Source organism: Amblyraja radiata, chromosome 3, assembly GCF_010909765.2.
Source record: "Amblyraja radiata isolate CabotCenter1 chromosome 3, sAmbRad1.1.pri, whole genome shotgun sequence".
NCBI classification, from domain to species: domain Eukaryota; kingdom Metazoa; phylum Chordata; class Chondrichthyes; order Rajiformes; family Rajidae; genus Amblyraja; species Amblyraja radiata.
The window spans coordinates 47,270,785-47,291,732 of record NC_045958.1 but is presented as its reverse complement, the minus strand read 5'-3'; the positions used below and the strand labels follow the sequence as shown (position 1 = coordinate 47,291,732).

General features: G+C 44.7%; 1 protein-coding gene across 1 annotated transcript; it reads left to right on the top strand.

Annotated features, from left to right (window-relative positions):
* The first annotated feature begins 437 nt into the window (after positions 1 to 437).
* Positions 438 to 20,650, top strand: lyrm7 (LYR motif containing 7). The gene is made up of 5 exons (XM_033017768.1): positions 438 to 555; positions 6,303 to 6,375; positions 8,864 to 8,934; positions 12,348 to 12,429; positions 20,149 to 20,650. The coding sequence occupies exons 1-5, from the start codon at positions 538 to 540 to the stop codon at positions 20,220 to 20,222; spliced, it is 318 nt and encodes a 105-aa protein (XP_032873659.1). The 5' UTR covers positions 438 to 537; the 3' UTR covers positions 20,223 to 20,650.
* Positions 20,651 to 20,948: the final 298 nt, after the last annotated feature.

Genomic DNA, 20,948 nt, shown 5'->3' with positions numbered 1-20,948 from the left:
CTCCCCTTCCTCAACCCTCGAGCTGTCTCCTCCCATCCCCCCGCCCTCGGGCTCCTCCTCCTCCCCTTTTTCCTTCCTTCTCCTCCCCACCCCCCATCAGTCTGAAGAAGGGTTTCGGCCCGAAACGTCGCCTATTTCCTTCGCCCCATAGATGCTGCTGCACCCGCTGAGTTTCTCCAGCATTTTTGTGTACCGCCAACAATAACCTGTTTCCTTTATCATTGTTACCTTTTTGCATATCTTTCATTCATTTGTTCTATATCACCATGATCACATTGAATGGCCATGCTAGCTCGAAGGGCCGAATGGCCTATTCCTGCACCTATTGTCTATTGTCCCGAAACGTCACCCATTCCTTCTCTCCAGATCCCTCGGTGCATCTTGGGTCTGTCACGGGTCCAGGTGCCGGCCTGGCTCCGGGCGCAGGGTGGTCGCTATTTTGACAAGGCGGTTTGTCCCTCGGCGGCGCCCATCCGGGGGAGTCTTCGAAGCGTTTGTTGCGTCACGGCGGGCCGGGCGGAGGCGGAGCGGAGGATAATGGACTCGCGGGTCAAGGTCAGCCCCGGGACCGGCGCGCGGGGCGCAGGGTGGGGGCTGCAGCCGCTGCATGGCTCGCGTCTCCCAGTGCAGATTCACCGCTCGGGTCTCCCAGTGCAGATTCACTGCCCATGCAAGTCACTGGCATTCTGCTTGGGGGTGGCATTCAGCTTCACACTGTAAACCCTGCAAAATGACTTACAAATGCAAGAAAGGAGTAATCAACCGAATACCTTTCCAGTTCGCAAACATTACTCGAGTGGTGGGCTATTTCACCCTTCTCATCTAAATGCCCCCATTCGGGTTAATTCATAGGAATATGCAAACGTTTAAGGGTGTTACACAGATGCCATTAGCATAATTCTAATCAGTTTTGCTTTAAAACCCATTCGGTTTAGCTGCAGTCATTCCTAAAAGTAAATTATTTAATCGACCTAGAATTGTTTTGGACGCTGCCTTTTTCTTTGACCCTAGTTCTTCTGATGCTATAAAGATATACACAGAGTGCTGGAGCAGCTTATCGGGTCAGGCAGCATCTCTGGAGGAAATCGATAGGTGACATTTTGGGCTGGACCCTTCTTATGATGCTGTTGAGTCAAGTATTTGGTTTGACAACATTTTCCCCATTCACTTGGAACCAGGGATGGTTTGCTACACTACGATCCAGACCTCGCATGCTGTCTGTATGAAGTTTGCACGTTCTCTTTGTGAGTGCATGGGTTTTGTCCAGGTGCTCTGGTTTCCCCCCTCATCCCAAAGACGTACGGGTTTGTAAGTTAATCGTCCTCTGTAAATTGCCAGAGTGTGTATGGCGTTGATGTAAATGTTGCATAACGTAGAACTCGTGTGAACAGGTGATCGATGGTCAGTGTGGATTTGTTAGGCTGATGTGCAATAGATAATAGGTGCTGGAGTAGGCCATTCGGCCCTTCAAGCCAGCACCGCCATTCAATGTGATCATGGCTGATCATCCCCAATCAGTACCCCGTTCCTGCCTTCTCCCCATATTCCCTGACTCCGCTATTTTTAAGAGCCCTATCTAGCTCTCTCTTGAAAGGATCCAGAGAACCTGCCTCCACAGACTCACCACTCTCTGTGAGAAAAAGTGTTTCCTCGTCTCCGTTCTAAATGGCTTACTCCTTATTCTTAAACTGTGGCCTCTGGTCTGGACTCCCCCAACATCGGGAACATGTTTCCTGCCTCTAGCGTGTCCAAACCCTTAACAATCGTATATGTTTCAATAAGATCCCCTCGCATCCTTCTAAAGGATGTTCTAAAGGGCCTGTTTCCATGCTACATTTCTGAACTTAATTTTGCTGAGTGACAAATGCTTGGGTGTGTTTATTTTTGTACTCTTGTACTAGCTTCAGTAACTGCAGTGCATTTTGCACTGGTTCACAATGCTGCTGTCGCACACTGGTGAAGGGGATGAATGTTTATAGTGCTGTCACATGTACTGAAATGCAGTTAAAAACTTTGTTTAACATGCTATCCAGAAAACTACCATATGCGAGTAGGTGAAGTACTACAAAAGAGAAAAAATGCAGTTCAGGATATAGTGTTACAGTTATGGGGAAAGTGCAGGTTAAAAACAGGGTGCAAAAGCTGCACAAGGTACATTGAGAGTTTATTCTTGCTTAATGTCAAGTTTAGTTTAGAGATACAGTTTCCACAACAGGCCCTTTGGCCCACCGGGTCCGCACCGACCAGCGATCCCCGCACATTAACACAAGCCTACACACACTAGGGACAATTTACACTTATACCAAGTATACAAACCCAAGCAAATTAACCTACAAGCCTGTATGTGTTTGGAGTGTGGGAGGAAAACGAAGATCTCGGACGATACCCATGGGGAGAACGTACAAACGCCACACAGGCAGCACCCGTACTCTGGATCAAACCTGGGTCTCTGGCGCTGTAAGGCAGCAATTCTTGAGTTTTGTATGAGAGTTGTGTTTTCACCTCTTCTGTACCACATGTCTGATCGGAGAGCGGAGAAAAGGGAATGACTGGGGTGAGACTCATCTTGATTATGCTGGTGGACTTGCTGAGGCAATGAGAAGTCAATGGAAGGCAGGTTGGTTTGTATGAGGGTCTGGGCTGTGTCCACAATTCTCCACAATTTCTTGTGGTCTTTAATGGAGCTGTTCCCAAATCATGCTGTGATGCATCCCGATAAAATGCTTTCTGTGCGCATCTGTAGAAGGTGGTAAGCATTGTTAAGGACATGCCGAACGTCCTAAGGTGTCTAAGGAAGTAGAGGTATTAGTGTCCTTTCTTGGCCATTGCTTCGATATGGCTAGTCCTGAACAAGTTACTGGTAATATTTACTCCAAGGAATTTGAGGCTTTCAACTTCCTCTACTTTGACAACTTCTAACCTGCTAGGTTTGCTAACCTGCTAACCAGTGCGTAGTTTGATTCGAGGAAAATGTTTCATTTTCTGAAGAGCTTTGATGGACTTCAAGTTGGTGCAATCTCTACAGAACATCCCCCTATATGATGGATGGAAGGAAAGTTGTTTATGAAGTAGCTGAAGATATTTAAACCTAGGATACATCCCTGACAAACTCCAGTTTAACGAATTGGTCAGCAACAACCACTTTGAGCAAAGTGTGAAGGGCCTGTCCCACCAGCATGAGATTGCATGCGTCTAGCGCGACCAAACGTGGTGGCTTGAGGCGTACGGCCTCGCGTGGCCGGTCCCACTTCCAACCGCGGAGGCATGTGGAGTTGTGCGGGGTGGTCCCGCCATCATACTCACCAATCAGCTGGGCAGGAGGCGGGTCGACTGAATTTGGACGTCACACGGCGTCGGGCGGTTTACGTCCTCGCGCAACGGCACGCCGGGGGTTGACGTCATCGCGCAACGGCACGCCGGGCATTGACGTCATCGCGCAATGCCACTCGCTAGGCGTACGCTGTCAAGAGGCTGCGTATGGCGTTGAGAAGCTGCGTACGGCCTCATTGCGGCTGCGGGCCGACTGGCCGTTGTCGCGCGGAATTTTTGGACAGTGTCAGTTTTTCGGAGCCCCGCGCGATGTCGGGACCAGCCCCGCACAACTCCATACGGCTCCGGCAATCAAAGTGGGACTGGCCCCGCGAGGCCGTACGGCTCAAGCGACCATGTTAGGTCGCACTAGCCACATGCAGTTGCATGCTGGTGGGACTGGCCCTTGACTCTTATCAGTGGAGCATTTAACTCTTGATGCTGAGTGACTTCTGTTGCACAAAGTCTCCTTGATGCCATATTTGGTCAAATGTAATATGCGTTTAGATCACGCTGCAAAGTGGGCTGAGACTGATTGGTTGAGACAGAATCAAAAGTGAGCTTTGGTGAGCAATTTATTGGCAAGTTCCACACAATGACATAACATGGCGTGACTTGCTGATGATTAAAAGTATAAGTCTTGGCTAGTAGTTAATTGGATTGAATTTGGCCTGTCACAAGGCGTACATTAGCAATTTTCCACATTGCCAGAAATATATCAATATTATAATTCTTAGTGTAACATCTTGTTCAGCAATGCATTCTGTTCTGAAGAGCAATTCTTCACCAATACAGCCAGAATACTGTGCTTCCAATTGCTGCTGCAATATCAAGTACTCTCAGCAATTCCTTTGTGACATTGAATGAAGAAGGTTGTAGAGCGAAATAAAAGATTAACCCTTGTTTCTGTGGAAAGCATCTTGTCCGGAAACATCACGATTTGGTTTGGGAACTGCTCTGCCCAGGACAAGAAGGCTCTGCAGAGAGTAGTGCGTTCGGCCGAACGCACTATGGGAACTACACTCGCCCCCCTGCAGGAACTATACATCAGAAGGTGCAACTCCAGAGCCAACTAGATCATGGGAGACCCCTTCCACCCCAGCAACGGACTGTTCCAGCTGTTACGGTCAGGCAAACGCCTCCGTTGCCATGCTGTGAAAACGGAGAGGATGAGAAAGAGTTTCTTCCCAGAGGCCATTAGGACTGTAAAGTCCTATCCCTCCAGGGACTAACTTTACTGTACCTTTTTACTATTGTGTCTTTTTAAAATTGCTGGGGTTTTTTTATTTTTTTCCTCCCACAAATATGAAATATGTGAATATGTGTTTCTGTTCCATTCTGTTTTGTAATTGTTTTGCACAATCCGCAAGCATTGCCACTTTTCATTTCACTGCACATCTCGTATATGTATGTGACGAATAAACTTGACTTTGACTTTGACTGGCGAAAGAGATTGAAAATGGTTCAATTTTGCATTTGGATTGTGCATGCTGGCCCACTGCTGACAATACAGTTCTTATAGAAACAAGGAACTGCACACGCTGGATTACAAAAAAAGATGCAAAGTGCTGGAGTAGCTTAGCAGGTCAGACTAAGAGGGGGAGTCAACGAGAACATGGATGGGTGACGTTTCGAGTCAGGATCCTTCTTCAGACTCTTAATTTTTTTTTAAAGTCCTCAACAGAGGCTTGACCTTTATTTCCTTCATCCCACACCTCATTGAGTTCCAGGCTCGGCATGATGTAGAGCTCTTCCGTCGCCTCCACCTCTGGGCCATTTTCTATAGTGAGTCCTCACCTCCCAGTGACGACCCCTTCTGTCCGCAACATTCATCTTCCTCGTTGACTCCCCCTGCTGGCCTTCTACCCTCTCTGGAATTATTAAGAGACTGAGGAAGGGTCCCGACCCGAAGCGACACTTATCCATGTTCTCCAGGAAAACTGCCTGACCCACTGAGTCACGCCAGCACTTTGTGTCTTTTTTAGATGTTCTAGTAGTTGCTTTCCCCCACAGGCTTTTTACTTGTTCACTATCATTCAGTTAGTTGTGAGAGGATAAGAGGTTTGTTTTTATTTTAAATCTTATTTATTAATCATTGGATAGGTGAGCATTTAGTTGTCCTCAGAAGCGATGCTGAGCCAGCTAAACTGACCTGGTGAAGCTGCTTCCAGACTACTATTGGGTAGGCAGTTCCTGGATTTAAATCCAACAGCAGATAAGCAGTGACGCTTCCAAGGAAAGATAGTATGTATCCTGGAGGGGGAAAAGCAGGTAGTGGTGTGCAAAAAAAAAACACTTTTTGAACAAAGAGCAGTACAGCACAAGAACTTGCCCTTTGGCCCATAATGTCTGCCTTATGCCTATCTAAAGGCCTATTAAACGACCCGATTGCATCTGCGTCCACTACCACCCCGGCAGCGTGTTCCAGGCACCCACCACTCTGTGTATATTCAAAGAAATTGCCCCGCAGTCTCTTTTAAACCTAGCAGCTGCGTTTTCTAATGGTTCACATTTTGACTTGTAGTGGGGGAGGGGGGGAGTTTCTGACTGTCTATCCAATGTATGCCATTCAAAATTTTATGTACTATATTCAGGTCTCCCCTCGACCTCCGACATCCCAGAAAACAATCCCAAGTTTGTCCAACCACTCTTTATAGCTAATACTCCCTAATGCAGGCTATATGACTTCCTAACTCTTATCGTAGAAGTCTCGACTGATGAAGGCAAGCATACCATATACCTACTTAACCAATGTATTGTGTTACCACTGTATCCACCCGTGTTGTTTCCAAGTTGGACCACAAAATTCTACTGTACATTAATGTTGAAACTTTCTACTTGCATTCGACCTCCCAAAGTGCAACACATCATTCTTGCTCGGATGGGTCAGGGCTCTTTGGTCATAATGCCATTGAAAGTTATGGGTAAGTGACTGTGTAGCACAACAGATATCTGGCAACCACTCAATGCAACGTATCTTTTTGCTTTGGAAGGTATTGCAACTTTTCAAGTCTTTACACAGAACGAGGCAAGATGTGTTCAGAGGTGATAATCAGGCACTAGAAGGTAAGCTGAATTATTATTGAGTTGTGTAAATGTTATTCTTTGAATATAGGGATAATAAAATTAATCATTTTGTCAGCACCTGCTACAAGTAACAATTTCTTCACACTGGAAATAAAAAAATAAAACTTATTTAGAAATTACTACAGTTACATTGCCTTCCAAAGCTGTGCCTTTTTTTAGTTTAGTTTAGTTTAGACATACAGCGTGGAAACAGGTACTTTGGCTCACCGGTACGCGCCAGCCAGTGATCCCCGCACATTCACACCATCCTACACCCACTAGGAACAATTCTTACATTTACCAAGCCAATTAACTTACAAATCTTCCCCATTGCAATGAAATGTGAGATGGATAATAGTTAGTATGCAGCTTATGAACTTTTTTTTATTCTGCTAAGTTTCCAGCTGTCAAGGTTGAAAAAAAAAATGGTTGATTTATTTCTCCAACTAAAAATCATTTATTTCCATCCCTCCCCTGTGTTTCCTGCCGAGTCCCAAGTTCAGCTATGACTCTGACCAACTATAAAGTACTAGACCAGGTGCGGACCCGTTGGGCCCCGTCACCCAAGGCTGAATATTCCACCACTGACCCATAGCCCCCAACTGCGCATGCGCGGCTGACGGGTTCCCGTTGTGATGCCAGAGATTCCCGTTATGACACGAGTCACGGCAACCCTCCATCAAATGCGCCTCGACATCCCTCTTTCTACCCCTATCCTCCTCCATTCCCCCTCATCCCCCAACACTCCCTCCCCCTCCTCATCACCCTCCCTCTTCTTTCCCCCTCCTCCTCCCATCCCCCACTACCTCCATCATCTCTCCATCCCTCCTTTCCCCTACCCTCAGTCACTCACTCCATAACCCCTCTCCCCACCCTACCTCACTACACCCCTCCTCTACCTCTATCTCCCAGCTCCCCCACTCCTCACCTCCCCCCTATCCCACCCCCTCACAATGAAAGTCACAATTTTTGTTTTGTAAATGAAACCTCCCCCAAGAATTTGATTAAAACTGAGGGGTTTTTTTAAATCGCGATTAAAAAAAAAATGTAAATGAGTATCGGGATCCCATTGTGACGTCATTCGCTACTAACGGGCAGTGCAAGTGGAAAAGTGATTGTTTTGTAAAAGTGGTTTTTGTAAAGTTTAAAATGTGAATAACTTGTAAAATATAACATCAATCTGAACAAAACTTGCCACAGCACACCACAGGACAATAGTGAGTAAGGTGTACCAAAAATAGTGCTATCGTGTACTGTTTTGGTGTAGTTTCAAAGGTATGTAAGGTAAGTCTTTCCTGATTGACAACGTGTTTTAATATTCCTGTTGAAATGTGCATCTTCATTCAGATATTTACTCTTTATATATAGGATGTAAAACTGCTAAAAACAGGAATTACAGTCTGAACTTGGCATATTAGCTCTGATTTTGGAAAGACCTAAAGATTTAAAAAAAAAAAAAAATGGATGCTTATGATCAATCTCTTCCTTGATAGGTGACCAGTTAATTGGCTATGAACCAAGAGATGATTTTAGCAATTAGGGTTGGATTTCACTACTTGCTTTTTGGTGAAAAACAATACAAGATTCAAAAGGTAGACAAAAATGCTTGAGAAACTCAGGGAGTGATGCAGCATCTATGGAGCAAAGGAATAAGTGATGTTTCGGGTCAAAACCCTTCTTCAGAAACGTCACCTATTCCTTCGCTCCATAGATGCTGCCTCACCTGCTGAGTTTCTCCAGCATTTTTGTCTACCTTCGATTTTTCTAGCATCTGCAGTTCTTTCATATACAAGATTCAGAGATTTCCAAATGTTTTTGGCAGTTATATCAGATGGACTTCATTTTCAGGTATCATCATTGTGCACACAGAATATTGAATTGGGTACTCTCAAGTACTCTTTGAATCTCTGTGGAATATAGACGCCGTGGAGGCATTGTATGGAATTATGTAACTGGTTTGGACGGATGGTGGAATGGGAGAGGTGGAGTGTCTATTTGTGAATAGACACAACACCTAATCGATTCCCTCCATAGATGCCGCCTAGCATGCTGAGTTCCTCCAGTACTCTGTGTTTTTTATTTAACTCTGAAATTGAAGATAGACACAAAATGCTGTAGTAACTCAGCGGGACAGGCAGCGACTCTGGAGAGAAGGAATAGGTGACGTTTCGGGTTGAGACCCTTCTTCAAACTGAACTGAACTCTCGTCGGTGAGAGTACTTGTGATGGTCTGAAGAAGGGTATCTACCCAAAACGTCACCCATTCCTTCTATCCAGAGATGCTGCCTGTCCCGCTGAGTTACTCCAGCTTTTTGTTCTTCTTCAATAGGAAGGAACTGCAGAAATGCCAAATAATTCCGGGAATAATGGAGAGGGAGAGAGAGCTTTAGAAATTGTGTGCAATTTGTTGGCCATGAAATAATTACTGTAACACAACGTTTTTTAAGTGAATATTGCACTGAAACCAGCTTTGTGCCCTGTTTTGTAGCTGCAAGACTGAAGATTAATTCTGAATTCCGGAGCCACGTTACTGAATCATCTCCGGAGCAAATAACCAAGGTCTATTCAGTGCGGTAATAATTACAAATGATTGCTCTTCTAAGAGTGTTTGGTTTTCATATACAACGAGTATGAACCAGAACAAAGAATTCCTTGTTGAAGTTTCACAGGCACATTTGATCCAATAATAACAACAATAAATGTATGATTAATTATCAATTATTCTAACTAAATCAAAATAGATAGTAAAAAAACAAAGTATATAGAGCAATGATAGTAGTGCAAAGTTTGCAGTGGTTCGATGGGGATGAGGTAGGATTGTGGTTAAGGTTATGCAGGGTAGTTCAGGAGCCTGATGGTTGATGGGAAGAAGCTGTTCTTAAACCTGGAGGTGATGGTTCTCGTGCTTCGGTATCGCAGTGACAAGAGTGTGTAGCCATGGTATTGATGATGTTAGCTGATTTGAGGCAGTGATTCCCAAAGATCCCTTTGATGGTGGGGATGGGCCGGGGAATCAACCACTTTCTGCAGCCTCCTTCGTTCTTGAGAGATTGAATTACCTGTCTAGACCGTAATGCATTTTATCAATTAAGTGTGTGTGTGTGTGTCTAACTCGGAGAGTTTAACTTCACTGGTGAGGCATACATGAATGGAAGACACGATAGAGCAGCAGTTAGTGCTGCTGTCTCGCAGCACCTGTGACCCAGGTTCAGTCCTGACCTTGGATGCTGTTTTGTGGGGTTAACCATTGTCATTGGAACCGTGTACATCTCCACCATGTTCTCTGGTTTCCTCGCACATGACAAAGATGTGTAAGTTAAATGGATTTGGGAAATTGACTTTCATGTAGGGAGGAGGGAGAAGAGTTGATGGCCGCTTGCAAGAAAACATGTTACTGGGAAATAAGTGGGGGAAAGGGACTGATGGGATTGCTCAGTGCCAGCATTGACTTGATGGGCTGAATGACTTCCTGCCTTATGGGTAAAGGAACATAGAAATGTGAGATTGTTTTCATAACAGTTACAAAGTTAGATTTGGAAGATGAGGAAAAACATTAGTTTTGGTTTATTATTGTCACATGTACTAAGATGCAGTGCAAAGCTTTGTTTGGTCTACACGAGTACAGTCAAACCACATACAAATATAACAATAGTGCAAAGAGAAAAATACCAGAGTGCAAAATATAATGTTACAGTGTTAGAGAAAAATTGCACGGTCTGCATTGAGTTGGGTTGGAAGATCGGGACTACCCCCTAACCTGTGGGAGAACCGTTCTGAAGTCCGATAACAAAGGAGAAGCAGCTGTTCCTGAATCTGGTCGTGTAAGTACTTTCAAGCTTTTATACAATACAATACAATTTTATTTGTCATTTGAACCTCATAGAGGTTCAAATGAAATGTTGTTTCTGCAGTCATACACACAAGAAAAAGACCCAAGACACAACACAATTTACACAAACATCCATCACAGCGCATCTCCTCCTCGCTGTGATGGAAGGCAAAAACTTATCTCTCCCCTGCACTCCCCATTCCCCTCCCGATGTCAGAGTCAAAGCCCCCGGCGGGCGATGGTAATTGTCCCGTGGCCATTAACGCCGCGCCGGGTGATGCAAGGTCGCGCTCCGGGTCTTGTTGTTGGAGCCCCCGGCGTGCGCTAGAAAAGTCCCGCAGCCATTCAAAGCCACGCCGGGCGATGGTAAGTGTCCCCGCTCCAGGTACTCTTCGACCCCGCAACTCGGGCAGGAGAAGTCGCCGTTGCGGAAGCCCCGAAAAGTGGTCTCCCAGCAGGGACCCGCGGGCTCCCGGTGTTTCTGTCCACCAGACCTGCGGTTGGAGCCTCCGAATCTCCGGGGGTCGGGTCGCAGCCGAGCGCCACCACCGCTCCACCCGCTCCGAACTCGGCCAGCTCCGCGATGGTGGGTAAGTCCGCAGCTCCGCGACTGGAGCCCTAGGTCGTTCCGGTTGGAGGCCGCTCCACGTTGCTCAGCCCCAACGACAATGGAGACCCGACAGGGAAAAGGTCGGGTTCTCCGTGCAGGGGAAAGATTTTAAAAGTTTCCCCACCCCCCGCCCCCCACACACACATATACCCCGTCAAAAAAAAAAAACTACATTGAAACGAGACAAAAAATAATAAAAAGACAGACGGACTGCAGAGGCCGCTGCGACGTGAGTTACGCCGCCCACCGGAAACCTACAACCTTTTGTATCTTTGGCTCAACAGGAGAGGAGAAATGAGAGCGACTAGGGTGAAAAAGTCCTTGATTGTGTTCGCTGGTTTGCCAAGGCAGCTTGAAGTGTAGATGGAATCAATAGTGGGAAGGCTGGTCTTTGTGATGGACTGGACTATATTCACAACTCCCTGCAGTTTCTTGCGGTGTTGGGCATCATGTTGCCAAATTAAGCTTTGATGCGTCCTGATATAATGCTTCTATGATGCATCCGTAGAAGTTGGTGAGAGCCATTGGAGACATGCTGAACTTCCTTAGATTGCTGCGGTATTACCAGCAGAAGAATCAATAACTATAGGAGATGGATAGAATATTTTCTCCATTCAAGATGGTGGATACAGGAAAAGGAAGGTACTGGTACACGGGCTAGGGTCTTAACTCCTGTGCCCTCAGAAACCCTATTGGGGGTTTGAGAACAGCTGGGGCTCAGAAGCTGAACGATGGCCATCGGGTGCGCAATCGCATATCACTGTGTCCGGATCGATATGTTGGTGGAGTGGGCCGCAGGAGGCCCTGCATAACCTGGGGCTCGAGTGGATCAGGCACAACTCCGAGGTGGAGTGCGTGAATCGGACACGGCCTCCGCCTGCACGGAGCAGCAGAGCAGTGGTGGAGGATATCAGCAACATCCCCTTTCCAGGCCAATCCCTGCAACTCCAACCCAGTGCTGCTGCCTGCACAACAGGCCTTTATGGCCAAGTTAAAACACTACATATTTAACAACTTTAGACCCGAGTAATACAAAGTGGCACCGGAAATTCAGCAACGATTGACAGCGTACTGTCTCAGTCTAATCTAATATTCCTACACTCTTGTACTGAAGTGTGATTGTGCTTATGTAGTACATTTTTTATTGAATTATTATATGCAAAAAAGGAATTCCGCTACCTCGGTACATATGATAAAGTACCATTGAATTGAACCATCGATTGGCTGAAAATCGCGACAATGATGAAGGAAATGGAATGGGGATTAATGGATAAAGACTGGTATAATTAAAAGTAGATTGCTCTGTGCTGTGAAATTGTGCGGGTCATGCATATCATTTTTCTTCACTTCTGGAGAAATCCATTTAAAACAATTACTTGCAGCATTCTGCTGCCTTTGCAACCATATGAGATTCTAACACTTCCTCCACAGTTCCAATCCCACCGCATTGGCTGGAGGTCTGTATGTGTTACATGGTCTCTGTTTTTAGCTTTAAACAAATTATTGATGTGTTTAATGTTGTTTTATTCACAGTTACTTAAATTAGGGTCAGATGTAGAGGTTACTCTTCGGAAGACTGTAATCCAGGGAGTTCACACGAACCATAATACCATTTGTAAGTAAAACTCTTACCTTATTGTATATGTTGAAATAAATGAACAATCTGGTTCGTAACACAGTGTTTGCATGTTTTTGTTTTCTCTGTCTTGCTCATATTGGAACCAAACATACAATGGAATAATTTAGAAATGTACTTTAATTATTCTCTCAAATTTTGTAGGGTGACACAGTGATGCCACAAATAGACTAAAGAAAGCGTGAAAGGGGAGACTAGAAATGTTTTTTCTTTAATAGTTACTGGAACATGAATGTCCTATCTGAATATGTTGAAAGAAAGACCAAAATGAACTTTATATAAAAGTAGAGCATTGAAACCATGTCCTGGGCCTTTTGGTGGGCAGGGCAAGTTGTGCAGTGGATACAGAGGCACTTTGAGGGATAAAGCAAGTTAATTGAATCGGTGAGGACATGGCAAATGTGATGCAATGTGGAAAAATGTGAAGTCATCCATTGTGGCAGATAAAAATAAAGGCAGAGATTATTCTGGAATGGTTTGAGATGGAAAATTGTTGCTATTCAGAGGGACCTGAATATTCTACCCCTACTCACTGAAAGGTCCAGGATATGGTTTCAACACTCTTACAATTTTTATTTTGCCTTCCAATACACTTCAGATATGACATTCCATATTCTAGTAACCTGTTTTATTTAATTCTCATCTTCATTCTCTCTCAGTCTAAATTTCTCCCATTTAACTACTCGTGCAAATAGTTTTTCTGAGCACCATATTTTAATCATCTCAGTCGTGTTGTAATCGAAAGAAGCCCAGTTTCTGTGGTGTGTTCTCATTATTAAAGCTCAGTATCCCTGGTAACAATCTCACCTGTACTGTCTAGACTGTAAGTAATCATGGCATTCACACATAGAGATCACCAGCCTACAGCCTTTCACTGAAAAGCATAGTCAGGGCTCTCGCTTAACTTTTTTTCCCTGTTGCCAGCCGGGCAACCTTGGCAGCTTTTTAGGTTGCCAAATGACAGTTTAGGTGGTCATTTAAGATGGCTTGCATGACGCGTGCTCGGACGAAGTGCGTAGTTACCAAGTCGGAATTATGCATTCACATATTATTTCTGCTTCAAATAAAGTCACAAACTAACATATTCACCAATCAAGACATATATACCACAATGACGCAGCAAAATTTAATATACGGTATCTCAACTCTTTTTACACATTGCAATTAATGCAATTTTTATTATTTCTTTCCACTTCCAAACAAAAATGTGGTTGGATTATTCAGCGTATGATCAACCTGTGTCAATAAATCCTGGACCTTGATAACATATATGCTTAACCATGCACACTACAAGCATGTTTTCTGTGAAGGACCGAACATTATCATGACATGGCCATAGCATGGGTCGTTATTGCTATCGGTACAGAGAGAGGAAGGGGCAGAGGAGGTGGGAAGGAAGGCCAACGCTCCTCGGACAACACATGTCAGGCACATAAATCGCAACCAAAATATAGAGGGGACCGCGGACAGAATATCTTAGCGGTCGCGCGCGCATGCGCACACACACACACACGTGAGGCTTCTGTGAACGGTAATTTCAGCTCAATCCAGCGCTAAATGCAGCTCAACTACCTGTCTCGCCTACAGCCCCGTCTCAATCCAGACAGGGCTGTTGGTTAACCTGGCGGGACAGGCAGAATGAGCTGGGTTTTGCGCTGGCTGTGGGCCTGGGGGCACCGCGCCCATCTGACTCCCGACGCCTCTGGCTACCCCTGGGCATGTGAAGGCTCTCGGGTGGGTGGGGGGGATGGTCCAGTGACGGTTCGGCAGCGATTGCAGCGCCAGAGAGCCGGGATCGATCCTGGCTGCGGTGCAGGGCTGCCAAGCGTGTTTTGGCTCGTCTCCCTCCTCCAATCACCCCCCCCCCCCACCCCTACTCTACTTCCGCCTCTGACCGCCACCTCCCTCCTCCAAAGGTTTGTTTTGAAAGAGCCGTTGGCGGAGTGGCAGCAGCGGCCGTTATCAGGCCGGGCGTGGTGCGGGAGGAGGAGATGGAGCCGTCGCCGCTGCTGCTGTGCGGGGCCCGTCATTCGCTCCGACCTTCCGTAACGCCACACTTTCCCACAACCGTCGCCGACACAAAACGTCACGTTCCTTTTCTCCAGAGATGCTGCCGGACCCGCGGAGTTACTCCAGTTTTTTGTGTCTATCTTCGGTATAAACCAAGTTGCCAAGCCGGGCAAAATGACTCGGTGTTTAGGTTGCCTGGCGGCACTTTGAGTGGTCATTGGCACCCGGGCAACCGTTAATTTCGAGCCCTGATAGTGTGGTTGGCTGGCCTCTGACCTGATTATAAAATATGCAACCTTAATTCCATTTTAATGGCATTGGTCATTTTTATCACTTAAAAAAACACCACATAAAATGGCTTCTACAAATACTTTTACATACATTGAACAGCTCTGACATGTTTCCAGTGCAGCAAATGATGCTAACTCAAATTAGTTGTTTTGTGGGGAACTAAGGAATTGTAAGGGTAAAAAGACCCTAATGGGACTAATCTACAGGCCCCTAAACAGTAGCCTGGACATAGGGCGCAAGTTGAATCAGGAGTTAGAATAGGCATGTAGCAAAAGTAATGCTGTGGTTGTTATGGGAGATTTCAACATGCAGGTAGACTGGGAAAATCAGGTTGGTACTGGACACCAAGAAAGAGACTTTGTAGAGTGCCTTTGTGATGGATTCTTAGAACAGCTTGTATTGGAGCCTACCAGGGAGAAGGCAATTCTGGATTTAGTGTTATGAAATGAACCGGATTTGATAAAGGAACTTGAGGTTAATGAGCCATTACGAGGCAGTGACCATAACGTGGTCAGGTTTAATCTACAATTGGAGAGGGAGAAGGGTAGATCGGAGGTGTCAGTGTTGCAGTTGAATAAAGGGGACTATGGGGCCATGAGGGAGGAGCTGGCCAAAGTTGACTGGAAAGGTACACTAGCAGGGATGACAGTGGAACAAAAATGGCAGGTATTTATAGGAATAATACAGAAGGTGCAGGATCAGTTAATTCCTAGGAGGAAGAAAGATTCCAAGGGGAGCCATGGCTGACAAGGGACGTCAGGGACAGTATAAAAATTAAAGCGAAGAAGTACAACGTAGCAAAGATGAGCGGGAGGCAAGAGGATTGGGTAATGTTTAACGAACAACAGAAGCTAAAGAAAAAGACAATACGGGAAGAAAAGATGAGGTAAACATAGAAACATAGAAAATAGATGCAGGAGTAGGCCATTCGGCCCTTCGAGCCTGCACCGCCATTCAATATGATCATGGCTGATCATCCAACTCAGTATCCTGTACCTGCCTTCTCTCCATACCCACTGATCCCTTTAGCCACAAGGGCTACATCCAACTCCCAGAGGTACGAAGGTAAGCTAGCCAAGAATATAAAGCAGGATAGTAAAAGCTTCTTTCGGTATGTGAAGAGGAAAAAATTAGTTAAGACCAAAGTTGGACCCTTGAAGACCGAATAAGGTGAATTTATTATGGGGAACAAGGAAATGGCAGATGAGTTGATCAGGTACTTTGGATCTGTCTTCACTAAGGAGGACACAAACAATCTTCCTGATATAGTAGTTGCCAGAGGATCTGGGGTGACGGAGGAACTGAAGGAAATCCACATTAGGCAGGAAATGGTGTTGAATAGACTGATGGGTCTGAAGACTGATAAATCCCCAGAGCCTGATGGTCTGCATCCCAGGGTACTTAAGGAAGTGGCTCTAGAAATCGTGGATGCATTGGTGATAATTTTCCAATGTTCTATAGATTCAGGATCAGTTCCTGTGGATTGGAGGGTAGCTAATGTTATCCCACTTTTTAAGAAAGGCGGGAGAGAGAAAACGGAATTATAGACAAGTTAGTCTGACATCGGTGGTGGGGAAGATGCTGGCGTCAATTATAAAAGAAGAGATAGCCTCACATTTGGATAGCAGTAACAGGATCGGTCCAAGTCAGCATGGATTTACGAAGGGGAAATCATGCTTGACTAATCTTCTGGAATTTTTTGAAGATGTAACTAGGGAAATGGATAAGAGAGAGCCTGTGGATGTAGTGTACCTGGACTTTCAGAAAGCATTTGATAAGGTCCCACATAGGAGATTAGTGTGCAAAATTAGGGCACATGGTTTTGGGGGTAGAGTGCTGACATGGATAGAGAAGTGGTTGGCAGACAGGAAACAAAGAGTAGGGATTAACGGGTCCCTTTCAGAATGGCAGGCAGTGACTAGTGGGGTACCGCAAGGCTCGGCGCTGGGACCGCAGCTATTTACAATATACATCAATGATTTGGATGAAGGGATTCAAAGTAACATTAGCAAATTTGCAGATGACACAAAGCTGGGTGGCAGTGTGAACTGTGAGGAGGATGCTATGAGAATGCAGGGTGACTTGGACAGGTTGGGGGAGTGGGCAGATGCATGGCAGATGAAGTTTAATGCAGATAAATGTGAGGTTATCCACTTTGGTAGCAAAAACAGGAAGGCAGATTACTATCTAAATGACGTCAAGTTGGGAAAAGGGGAAGTACAATGGGATCTGGTGGTCCTTGTACATCAGTCTATGACAGTAACCAAGCAGGTACAGCAGGCAGTGAAGAAAGCGAATGGCATGTTGGCCTTTATAACAAGAGGAATCAAATATAGGAGCAAAGAGGTCCTTCTGCAGTTGTACAGAGCCCTAGTGGGACCACACCTGGAGTATTGTGTGCAGTTTTGGTCCCCTAATTTGAGGAAGGACATTCTTGCTATTGAGGGAGTGCAGTGTAGGTTTACAAGGTTAATTCCCGGGATGGCGGGACTGTCATATGCCGACAGAATGGAGCAGCTGGGCTTGTACACTCTGGAGTTTAGAAGGATGAGAGGATATCTCATTGAAACATATAAGAGTGTTCAGGGCTTGGACACACTAGAGGCAGGAAACATGTTCCCGATGATGGGGGAGTCCAGAACCAGGGGCCACAGTTTAAGAAAGTAAGCCATTTGAGGGAGTGCAGCGTAGGTTTACAAGGTTAATTCTAGGGATGGCGGGACTGTCATCTGCTGAGAGAATACACATAGAAAATAGGTGCAGGAGTAGGCCATTCGACCCTTCGAGCCTGCACCACCATTCAATATGATCATGGCTGATCATCCAACTCAGTATCCCGTACCTGCCTTCTCTCCATACCCCCTGATCCCCTTAGCCACAAGGGCCACATCTAACTCCCTCTTAAATATAGCCAATGAACTGGCCTGAACTACCTTCTGTGGCAGAGAATTCCAGAGATTCACCACTCTTTGTGAAAAATGTTTTTCTCATCGCGGTCCTAAAAGACTTCCCCCTTATCCTTAAACTGTGATCCCTTGTTCTGGACTTCCCCAACATCGGGAACAATCTTCCTGCATCTAGCCTGTCCAACCCCTTAAGAATTTTGTATGTTTCTATAAGATCCCCCCTCAATCTTCTAAATTCTAGCGAGTACAAGCCGAGTCTATCCAGTCTTTCTTCATATGAAAGTTCTGACATCCCAGGAATCAGTCTGGTGTATATATTTCCTCAGATTAGGAGACCAAAACTGTACGCAATACTCCAGGTGTGGTCTCACCAAGACCCTGTACAACTGCAGTAGAATCTCCCTGCTCCTATATTCAAATCCTTTTGCTATGAATGCTAACATACCAGTCGCTTTCTTCACTGCATGTGCACCTGCATGCCTACTTTCAATGACTGGTGTACCATGACACCCAGGTCTCGTTGCATCTCCCCTTTTCCTAATCAGCTACTATTCAGATAATAGTCTACTTTCCTGTTTTTGCCACCAAAGTGGATAACCTCACATTTATCCACATTATACTGCACCTGCCATGCATTTGCCCACTCACCCAACCTATCCAAGTCACCTTGCAGCCTCCTAGCATCCTCCTCACAGCTAACACTGCCCCCCAGCTTCGTGCTGGAATGGAGCAGCTGGGCTTGTACTCTCTGAAGTTTAGAAAGATGAGAGGGGATCTCATTGAAACATATAAGATTGTTAAGGGTTTGGACACGCTAAAGGCAAGAAACATGTTCCCGATGTTGGGGGAGTCCAGAACCAGGGTCCACAGTTTAAGAATAAGGAGTAAGCCATTTAGAACGGAGACGAGGAAACACTTTTTCTCACAGAGAGTGGTGAGTCTGTGGAATTCTCTGTCTCAGCAGGCGGTGGAGGCAGGTTCTCTGGATGCTTACAAGAGAGAGCTAGATAGGGCTCTTAAAAATAGCGGAGTCGGGATATGGGGAGAAGGCAGGAACGAATGGCCTACTCCTGCACCTATTGTCTATTGTGGGACATTTTAATAACCTAGACTCTATTGACGGAATGATGGAATGTAAGTGTGCATGACCAAATTAGACTGGATATCATGGTAATAATTAGGAACAGCAACCTCTTTCTCTACTCCACCACAAGGTGCACTGTTTGCAGGCTTCCCCGGCATCATTTCTTAAATTAGTATTGACAAGAATTCCAACAAGTTACAAACTTTTCTCACAAGGTTTTCTGGCAATGAGTGCCTATTGCACAAGTTTTTCATATTTCCATAGCCATATATCTTGCTTATCAAACCTTCTGTCTTGAATTTTATGTATATGGATTGTGGTTCTGCTAATAAATATTTGAATGTTAAAAAGAGTTTAAACTTTTCTTAATTTTTTGATATTTCAGCTCCAATATATACATTATATTTCAAACTGGCCTAGATCCTCCCATTATAATATCTATGGGGTGTTGGTGTTACAGTCACAGAATTTTGGATACAAGTTGTAATAATTTTTGTAAAATGATGTTTGTGTGAAGCCCTAAGAATAAATGATATAACTATCAATAGAGAGAAATATAAGAGTTAGAAGATGTATAGTTCATAGTTTATAAATTATTGGGCTGATTGTGCTTTGTTTCCCCTGAGAAGTGGTGGAGAACAGCACCGTGTTGTCCTGGTCATGACTTCCACTCGTATGCATTGAAGCATATAAGGCGGGAAACGCCAGGGGTCAGATGCTTGCACATCCACTCTCTGATGCAGTGCCAAACTCCCTGAGCCTAGTGAAGGAGTGAGTACATATGCTCCAAACCAAAGGGTGAATACGCAATATCTAGCCTTTCAGCATTATGCTAACCTTCAACAAGGCCCCATTCATTTGAATGGAGAAGGGGGGGGGGTTACTGACCTAAATGGAAAATATATATGGAGACAGGTAGTTGAGTTTCTTTACCCAACCAGTTTTTATATTTATATTGGTGAAATATTTTAAATTCATTTATATATTTCATTTATTTTAATTTAAATGTCTGTTAGTTGTTCAGAAACATTTGTGAAGTTTCTGGAGCATGTGCAGTCAAATGCCCATCTGAGGTACGAGGCAAAGCGTCTGGATCTGCCTCCTGAGGCCTAGTTGCTGTTTATGAGCTGCTCTACTACATGGGGCAGCTGCAGCAACATTACATGGGGCTTGATCTGTCCTGTGGCATCATGCTGTCAAGAGGATTCAGCAGAGGCAAGTGGAAGACATGGGCTTGGACCAGTATTTTCATTACGGTTGACACTCTCTCAGAACTTGGTATTCCTTTATGTCGAGGACCATCAAATTCTTTCTCAAGGGACATCTCCATTGATACACATTTAATATCTGTATTCCACTGTATTCCTTCTTAAAAATAACATTTTTTTCTTATTTTGTTGATTACAGTGCTTAGACCCAGAGAAGATGTTCTCCTGACTAATGTGCCTTACAATGACAATCCTACAAAGAAAACTACATAGAATAAGCAATATTTCAGCGACGCTTTGAACTTGTATTGTTATTGAAATGATGTAATGTTGTCCAAATTAATCTTCTGAACTAAACGTAATCAGATGCAGTTACACGGCACCTAATTTGTTTTTACTCCGGACAAAGTAGTTATCCGTGTAGATGCCCCCGACTTTGTAAAAGTGTAGAACCACTTTTGGTGTACAATAGTTGTCCACGATTAAAAATTCCCAACTTTTGGAAGTTCCTCAATGTGTGAAATATGATGTAAAATTACAGTGTTACATTTTTGGGAATGTTTTCTATCCTTAACCACTAAAGGAATTAAATGTTTTTGATTCAGTAAGCTCAACTGAACAGCAGTCTAATTGTTAAGAGACCATGTGCTAACTTGTAGAAATATTACTGAATTGAAAACACAATTGAAATATTTGGATGAGAGAAATACCATTGTTCATTCAGTTTACTTTCTTCTATTCTGGTGATGGCATAATCTATTTATGGCCCATACATTGCAATTAGTTTCTATTGGTTATTCAACAAAGATGACGCAAGGCAAACATCAGCAATGGACATTTTGGGAGTGCTGGATTATCAATTCTCCCAAGCAAACCACAATTTGAAATTGCATCTCAAATTACTTCTGCTGTACCTTGCCTGTGCCTCCATCTTGTACCTCATGGTTTCCAGCTCCAATTCCCTACCTCCCAGTTCGGACCCAACCCGGACTATAGATA